This window comes from Rutidosis leptorrhynchoides, chromosome 2 (assembly GCF_046630445.1).
Source record: "Rutidosis leptorrhynchoides isolate AG116_Rl617_1_P2 chromosome 2, CSIRO_AGI_Rlap_v1, whole genome shotgun sequence".
Lineage (NCBI taxonomy): Eukaryota > Viridiplantae > Streptophyta > Magnoliopsida > Asterales > Asteraceae > Rutidosis > Rutidosis leptorrhynchoides.
Genome location: NC_092334.1, coordinates 600,954,266 through 600,962,845, shown reverse-complemented (window position 1 = coordinate 600,962,845; position 8,580 = coordinate 600,954,266). Strand labels below are relative to the sequence as shown.

At 33.7% G+C, this 8,580-nt stretch overlaps 1 protein-coding gene across 3 annotated transcripts; it reads left to right on the top strand.

Annotated features, from left to right (window-relative positions):
- LOC139893405 (serine/arginine-rich splicing factor RS31-like) lies at positions 1 to 3,850 on the top strand. 3 transcript variants are annotated; one of them, XM_071876567.1, is made up of 7 exons: positions 133 to 156; positions 757 to 867; positions 1,341 to 1,553; positions 1,712 to 1,824; positions 1,922 to 2,163; positions 2,265 to 2,837; positions 3,607 to 3,850. In XM_071876567.1, exons 4-7 carry the CDS (start codon positions 1,729 to 1,731, stop codon positions 3,629 to 3,631), a joined length of 936 nt encoding a protein of 311 aa, XP_071732668.1. In that variant the 5' UTR covers positions 133 to 156; positions 757 to 867; positions 1,341 to 1,553; positions 1,712 to 1,728; the 3' UTR covers positions 3,632 to 3,850. The 3 variants fall into 3 exon arrangements, with proteins under 3 accessions (XP_071732667.1, XP_071732668.1, XP_071732669.1); XM_071876566.1 differs by lacking the exons at positions 133 to 156; positions 1,341 to 1,553 and adding an exon at positions 1 to 107; XM_071876568.1 differs by lacking the exons at positions 133 to 156; positions 757 to 867 and having other exon boundaries at positions 918 to 1,553.
- Positions 3,851 to 8,580: the final 4,730 nt, after the last annotated feature.

Here is an 8,580-nt window from a genome sequence, read left to right as displayed (position 1 = left end):
GAAAGTTGAGTTACCTAGCCGTCAATATCTCTGATATTTATATCCCCCAGTTATTAGCTGTCTAATTTCTTCTCTGCAAATTAGGGTTTTTTTTCAGTTCCCTTCTGGTAATTATCTAAATCCGTCAAATTGTGTAGCTAATCTCCAATTTTAATTGTACGTAACTTGTTATTAGCTATTAGCGTCGTTAGTTGTTGTATACGGAGTATATTATAATTATATATAGTATATAAGGTGTACGTATACATCGTAGGATCTCCTTTTATCTCAATATCAATATTAGTGCTTGTAAACATCTGCGCTTGTTAATATGTTCAAATTAGATTTTCATTTGCATATTCAGCTAGATCTAGAAATTTGGTGGCTCAAAGATATCCTATCGGTTTATTATTATTATTATTATTATTATTATTATTATTATTATTATTATTATTATTATTATTATTATTATTATTATCCGTTGACCTCTGTTTATAAAATTCTAAGAAGTTTATTTCAGTTATATATTTCGTGTCCGAAGCCGATCTATTATGAAGTGATAAAAAAATTGTTTTGTTTTTGTTCCTTTTGATGTTTTTGCTAATTCAGTAACTATTAGGTTTTTCTTTCAAGTTTTCGATAAGCAGTCTTTATTGATTTCGGTTGTGACTCAATTGTAATATGCTTGCTGCACACCTTGTGTTGTGCACTTGTTTGGTGTATTTAATATCTGCTACATATATTCTTATTAATGTGGTTTTTTCTTTTATTTTGAAGACAAAATGAGGCCAATTTTCTGTGGGAACATCGAGTTCGATGCACGGCAGGGTGAACTGGAAAGGCTTTTTAGAAAATATGGAAAAGTTGAGAGAGTGGATATGAAGTCTGGTAATTCGGCTTGTTGTATTCATAATCTTTTATCTTGTCTTATGTTACTTTTTTTTTTATAAATATGTTTGTCTATTACACATCTTAAAGAAGTTTAAACATTTTTGATTTCGCTATACATATTACTTTAGACATCTTGGAATTCGTGAAAGATTATAGAATATTACAATACTTCTTTGAGAAAGACACTATTCATAATGGTAAGTAAAGAAATGCAAATGTGATCAGTCCCATAACATGATCGGACCACACGATGTGCTAAGTAAGCGGTCACAATGTTCCGGATTATTCCATGGTGTGAAGGTGATGATCTGGATAATGTTCTGGACCTCAAACGTCTTCCAAATCATGCGATTCAGCCAGCTGCAGTGTCTAGCCTTCTTTTATGGGGGTGTTTGGATACATGTTTAAGAAAAGAAGAGTATGATTATTGAAATGTAAAACCCCCATACTCAAATTATTCTTTGGCGCAGGGTTACCTTGGCTTGGATGATCATCCGCGTTCCATTTTCAGACCATGTCGGATTCCGATTCCGATCCACATCGGCATCTTCACTACCGTCACACATTCACTTCAGACATTGTTGCCTTTCATTCCACGTGGCTTTTGCCCAGTCCAGTCCCCATTTTCAGACACGTTACGATTCTATATCCATGACATGAGATCTCTTAGTTCATTGCACAAGGTCTGTTACTGATTTACCTAGTTTTAACAGATTGGTCTTTTACATAGGGTGAAACTATAATCAGTTTAGGATGATATATCCATTCATGTTGTGATCTAGAGGTTTTATAATGCATATACGTATTTGCATTTGTGTTTGACTAAACTTTGTTTTTACAGGGTTCGCTTTTGTCTATATGGATGATGAGAGGGATGCTGAAGATGCAATCCGTGCTCTTGACCGTTATGAATTTGGTAGGAAGGGACGTCGACTTCGTGTTGAGTGGACAAAGGTATAACATAGATCAAGACTCCATATTTCTTCCTTATTTATCCTTCGGGATGTTTTATTTTTAGTTTCTAATTATTTTTATGGTTGGTATATGGCAGCAAGAACGCAATGTGAGACAACCTGTAAGCTCTAATTCTAAAAGGTCATCATCAAATTCGAGGCCATCGAAAACCTTGTTTGTCATCAACTTTGATCCGTATAATACTAGGACAAGGGATTTAGAGAGGCATTTTGATCGTTTTGGTAAGATTATGAACATAAGGATCAGAAGGAATTTTGCGTTTATACAGTTTGAGTTACAGGAAGATGCCACCAAAGCTATTGAAGCTACAAATATGAGGTATAATTAACTAATTAAGTAAAAAAAAAAGCTATTCCTCTATATACATATAATTACTTTATAGACTAAAACATGTGGATGTATATCTTCTTTTTGTGCAGCAAACTGAATGATCGGGTTATTTCTGTTGAATACGCTATTAAAGACGATGATGATAGAAAAAACGGGAACAGCCCCGGTGGGGGCCGCGACAGGTCACCACGTAGGAGAAATGATGATAGGGGAAGGTCACCGAGTCCATATAGAAGAGAAAGAGGAAGTCCCGATTATGGCCGTGGACGGGACCGGGCCAGCCCAGATTACGGCCGTGGACGAGGACGAAGCCCGAGCCCACATAGGAGGGACCGTGGGAGCCCTGATTACGGTCGTGGTTCTAGTCCTGGCTACAAGGAAAAGCAGAAAAACGTGAGTCCAAATGGTAGGGCCCGAAATTCTGATTATCGACGTGATGCAAGCCCGAGTCCTCTTAGGGAGAGGGAAAGGAGTCGTAACCGTGGTCGTAAGTCTGTCTCGAAAGAGAGGGTTAGCTCGGAATATGAACAGGGTGCAATTATTAGCCCTAGAAGTGAAGGTCGGATTAGTCGTGATGACTCAGCAAGCCCTGAAGCCAAACCAGATCTACATGACAGCCCTGGATATAGTGGAGCTGAAAGCCCACCTGACCGGTACCGCAGGTACGTATTCTTTTTAGACTCGGTGTTGCATAAATCGGAATTACTCGCCGAGTACTCGGTCAAACTTGGCCAAATATCGAAATCACTCGGAAAATAGGTCAAAATGCGGTCAAAACTTGGGATTACTCAGAAAATTGGTCAAAACTTGGTCAAAATTAGTCGGAGTCAAACTTGGTCAACATCCCAGTACTCCCCGAGTTGCTGAGTAGTTCGAGTGCTAACCAAGTAGAGATTTTTGCAACTTTAATTACACTAATCGGAGGTTACACTTGGTTTTCATAAACCACCAATGCTGTTTCTGATGAGGTGCAACTGGTGGTGGTATGGTGGGTCCATCTGGATGGGTTAGAAAACGGGTCAATACGGGTTCTGGACTTCTGGTTAAACACTTCATGCTTGGTATGGGTTTAGAAGGGTAGGTTGTATAATGAATTAATTTGGGTTGTCCAGCTAGAACTTTTTCTGATAAAATTTTACTAAATATTTTAAAAATGTTTTATATGATTACAAAAACAATATAATAATAATTTTAATTAATAAATTTATAAATATATATCTTTTTCTTATAAAATTATTTGGATTTGTATGTATTTGGAATAGACTTTGTAGCTATCAACCTGTTTGATCTGTTGCCTAGTTTGATAAATTAATGAAGTCTGAACCATAAACCCTGGAGTTAAATTACAACCCAATACGTATATAATATTAGAAATTCTAATTGCTTATACTAGTATAACTAATGATGATGTTACCTGCTGTGGTTATACAGTAGGTCACCTGTAGCAAGGGAGTGATCACGTTCCTGATTGTCCTCCAACTGAAACAGAAGTGATCTATGCAGGTAAGTGATATAGTTTGCAATTGTTCGTTACGAACTTGCGCTTGTATCAAACCGTTGGGTGCACGTTGTAGTTTAAGTCGGTAGTATTTAAGTTCAAAATATTTGTGAAACCAAGACTGTAATGGTCATGTACTGAGGCTGCTGACTCTTAATCCAGAATTTTATTATGTTCTGTTCTTTTGTTCTATCTATATACCTTCAATCAGAAATTCAGAATGTACATAATGTCTCTTTCCATGGACGTTTTATTTAATGTTAACGAAGTTGACTGTTGACGTTTATAAATAAGAATAGAAAATGGTTGAACAAGTACTGCATGTTGGAAGTGAATGAATCATTACAAATGATATGCTCCGTGACAATGAAGTGACTGCAAAACGAACATGATTGTTAAAATGCTACAAGGATGTATAATGTATGTAGCTAAGACTATAGATAACGCGGCGTTTGTAGTCCAACCCAAGCGCTGATGGCAAGACAAACGCCCTACAAACACTAGAAATGGGGTGTTTGTGGGCGTTTGTCCCGAGGCGTTGGTGAATGTGAAATGCTGGAAAATGCGAAGGTGTTGGTGACGCGGGTGCGTTTGATTGGCTTGTCAACCCAAGCGTTTAGGGGAGCGTGTAAGGCCGTTGAATAAAGTTTATTTTTATTTATTTATCTATCTATTTTTATCTATATATGTTAACCAATTTTATCCCGATTCACTTCATTTTCATCTTTTTTTCCTTTCCATCTCTCTCTCTTTTCATCGTCATTTTTCTTTCATCTTCCTTCCCTTAAAAAATGGCTAACTCGTGGTTTATCAAGTTCGTTTACTAATCTTCTCAATTACAACACTCCTGGCGCGTCTTCTTCCAACTTGAACGCACAATCAAAACTTTCAACACTTCTATCCACATCAATAACTTATAGTGGAAAGCAACAATAAATTCTACTCCAATAACTAGCGCGTCAACTTCAACATTTTCAACTACAACATATATTTCAAACGGTTCAACAAAATCTACATTGTATTGATCCTATGATTCACGTTGTGATGATACCGATCCGATTGATCTTTCGGGTGACGTACGTTCTATCGAAAAAGTGTTGTTTGGACCCGACCCATTAAAAAGATTACAAGGAAGAGACAAAGAAAAAAAAAGCAGCGAGAATACGACATCCCGTTCAACAAACTCTTCAAAATCGACCAAAAACATGGAAAGTTTGAAAGACAAAGAAAGTCTATCTCTTACTGCTTTTAGAGATGCTGCTTACCTTCAACAAGCTGTGCAAGATTCAAATTCTGAATGCTGATACCGATCGTTTAAAAAAGAAGGATAAAAAAACCGTTTACAAGCTACAAAATTGGGTTCGTAAGAAGTTCAAGAATATAATTCAAATTTCAACTTCCGAAGATGAAGATGAAAACGACAACGACAATCAATCCCTAGATTAAGTTACAAGCTATGTTTAATTTTAATTTATGTAGTTTTCAATTTATGTTGATTTTATTTTATGTTTTATTTAATTTAGTTTACTTTTTAATTCTATGTTAATTTTATTTTATGTTTTATTTAAATTTGAGTATCTTTTTAATTTTTTTATTTGTTAACTATTTACTTTATGTTTAATGTTTTTACTTATTTTAAAAGAATAATATAAAAAAGTTAAATTAAATGTCACGTCACAGTCACCATTTACTACAAACGCCCTCCATTACGGCTCCCCATTCCTCCATCATTGCCATATGTTCAACTTGGCTCTTAGGTTCAAATGGATTTGGAGATTCCATACACAACCAAATCAACTATGGAGAAAAGTTATTTCATCTCTCTACGGTCCTACAGCTGCTATAAACAATGTTCAGGGGTTTAAAAACGGCATTTGGATCAATCTAGTTAAAGCTTTTTTCAACATCCAACAACCAAATAAGATTCCTCAAAATCCAATTATATGTAAAGTCAATAATGGTCTATCTACTTTATTTTGGGTTGATAATTGGCTAAATGGAGAACCTCTCATGAACCAATTTAATCGACTATACCATCGGGCCAGTGACAAGTTTTGTACCGTTAAAGACAAGTTCATAGATGGCAATTGGAAGTGGGTATGGAATAGAGATTGTATTGGTGGTCGAAATGAAGAAAATTTAAACAATCTGTTGTTATTGCTCTCACATATTCAATTAACAGAAGAAAATGATACTTTCAATTGGGCGATTCGTAACACAACTCAATACAGTGTTTGCAACACTAGAAAGTTCATCGACAATCACACCCTTCCGACCGTTAAAAACGAGATGGGTTAAAGAATTACCTATAAAGATCAACTTATTGATGTGGAGAATTGCAAGAAATAGTCTTCCAATTCGCTCAAATATTGTTACCTATAAAGAATTACCTATAAAGATCAAAATATTTTGTATCCGATTTGTAACGAATATGAAGAATTAGCAGATCATTTGTTCTTCACTTGCGTTCTAGCTCAGGATGTATGACGGAAGTTGCGTATTTGGTTGGATGCGGGTATACCTAATTTCAATTCATGGACCGACTGGAATTCTTGGTTTGATAATTGGTCTAGGCCCAAAACCTTAAAGATACGGGCTTATTGTGTTATGTCAGCGTATTTCTGGATTATGTGGAGTTTTCGTAATGACGTTGTTTTGAAATGCCCCGTTCATATTGATTATAAACGTTTCATATTAATTGGTTTCTTTTGCGAGGTTTTGACCTCTATATGAGACGTTTTTTTTTCAAAGCCTGCATTCGTTTTAAAAACAACCATAACTTTTATTTTATTGATAAAGGTTTAAATGACATAATATAGATTATCAATCAACGATAATCTAAAAATACAGAGTTTTCACACAACCATTACATAATGGTTAATTATATGTTACAACAAGAGATTTCCGAATGCAGTTTAAACATTTTAACACAAGCACGCTGACTTCAAATCTTGACTTTAGATAACATGCAACAGCGGAAGCTTTTAATAATCACCTGAGAATAAAACATGCTTAAAACGTCAACAAAAATGTAGGTGAGTCATAGGTTTAACCTATATAATAAATCGTAATAATAGGCCACAAGATTTCTTTTAATAAAGTATATGAATCACATCTGTACAAAAATCATTTATATGATGAGTTGCCCGGTAACCGACATTAACAAAATGCATATAGAATATCCCCAACATACATGAATCTCATCTGTATAAAAATTGAAGTACTAAAGCATTCAAACTCTCAGAATGGGGATCGTTAGTTCCCATAGATTCATCTTTAGGATTCACGTCAATTAGAGCGTATACTAATTCTTAGGCTACCAAGCAAAAACAGGAATATCCGGTATAACAATTCTGTCATAGAATGTAGTTTCATTACTTGTGCCTATTTTGTAAATTATTTTAAAAAATAGCATGTATTCTCATCCCGAAATAATTAGGTAGTAAAATTGGGACTATAACTCACTTGATAAGATTTTTCAAATCGTTGAAAAATTATGACTTGGCCTTGATATGATTCACGAACCTATAACAATTATATATATATATATATATATATATATATATATATATATATATATATATATATATATATATATATATATATATATATATATATCAAAATATAATACAATATATTCATATAATATTTTCAATTACTTGTGATAATTTAAGTTGTCAAGTTAGTAGTCCAATTATAGTCTAATATATAATCTTAGAAATTAATCAAGACGTATTGTATACGTATTGTTCAAGACTCAATAACGACCCATTGTACGAGTTGTTTTAGAATTAACCCAGACGTATTGTGTACATGATGTCTTATAATTTATCCTAACGTATTGAATACATATTGTCTTAACTAATCCAGACTATATTATATTGTCTCGGAATTAACCAAGACTAGTATATTATAAGGAAATAGTCATGACATGTTTAAATACATGTAGGATATAGGAAAAGTTAGCTAGAATATGGTTAGTATAGATTTTGTTAAATTGGAACCATAGCTAATTTAGCCTGTTTCTAACCAATATTGTTTTACCCATAATTTTTTCGTTACAAATCGGATTTGAGTGAATCAAATTGCTATAGTTTCGTATTGAACTAAATTTTCTAAAACTAAACTTAAAAAGTATAGGTTTATAGTCGGAGTTACAGGTTACATATCAATTTAGAAGAAGGTGGTCATATCTATCGCAAAAACAACGTCTTGATGATCATTTTGAAAAACATACATCAACTTTGAGTTTAACCATAATTTTTGGATATATTATCATGTTCATATGAAATAATATTTTTCCAGAATATAAACTTTCAATTCAAATTTTAAGATAGGTTTTAAATATCCAACCCAAAACAGCCCTCGATTTCTCTACGACGGCGTATTTTCAGTTTTACGGTGTTCTTCGTATTTACAAGTTATATATCCTTATGTTAGAATATAAAATAGATATATTACATGTGTTTAAGTGTTTTAAGAGTCAAGTTAGAGGGATTAACTTTGTTTACAAACAAGTTTAGAATTTACTAAACTATGTTCTAGTGCTTACAAGTTATATACTCCAAATAAGATAGCTATATGAATATGAATCAAACAAGATTATGAACAAAGTTATTACCTCAAATCAAATGAATAAGGTTTCTGGAAAAATAAAGATTTGATCTTGAGCTTGATGATGTTCTTGAAAGCTTGGAAACTTTTGAAGTAGTAGCATGGAATGAAACAAAGTTCAAGTAAGATTACTACTTGATTTAAGATAGTTATGTTTATAGGAATTGAACCAAAGCTTGAATATGATTATTACCTTGATTAAGAATGAAATGTTGCTGAGATTAAATGGAAATTATTGATCTTGGATGATTTCTTGGAATGGATTACAAAGCTTGGAAGTAATCTTGCAAACT

Coding starts and splice junctions, on each gene's coding strand:
- LOC139893405 (XM_071876566.1), top strand. CDS start 762: ATGAGGCCAATTTTCTGTGGGAACATCGAGTTCGATGCACGGCAGGGT. Junction 1,825..1,921: donor TTCGTGTTGAGTGGACAAAG/GTATAACATAGA, acceptor GGTATATGGCAG/CAAGAACGCAATGTGAGACA. Junction 2,838..3,606: donor CCACCTGACCGGTACCGCAG/GTACGTATTCTT, acceptor GTGGTTATACAG/TAGGTCACCTGTAGCAAGGG.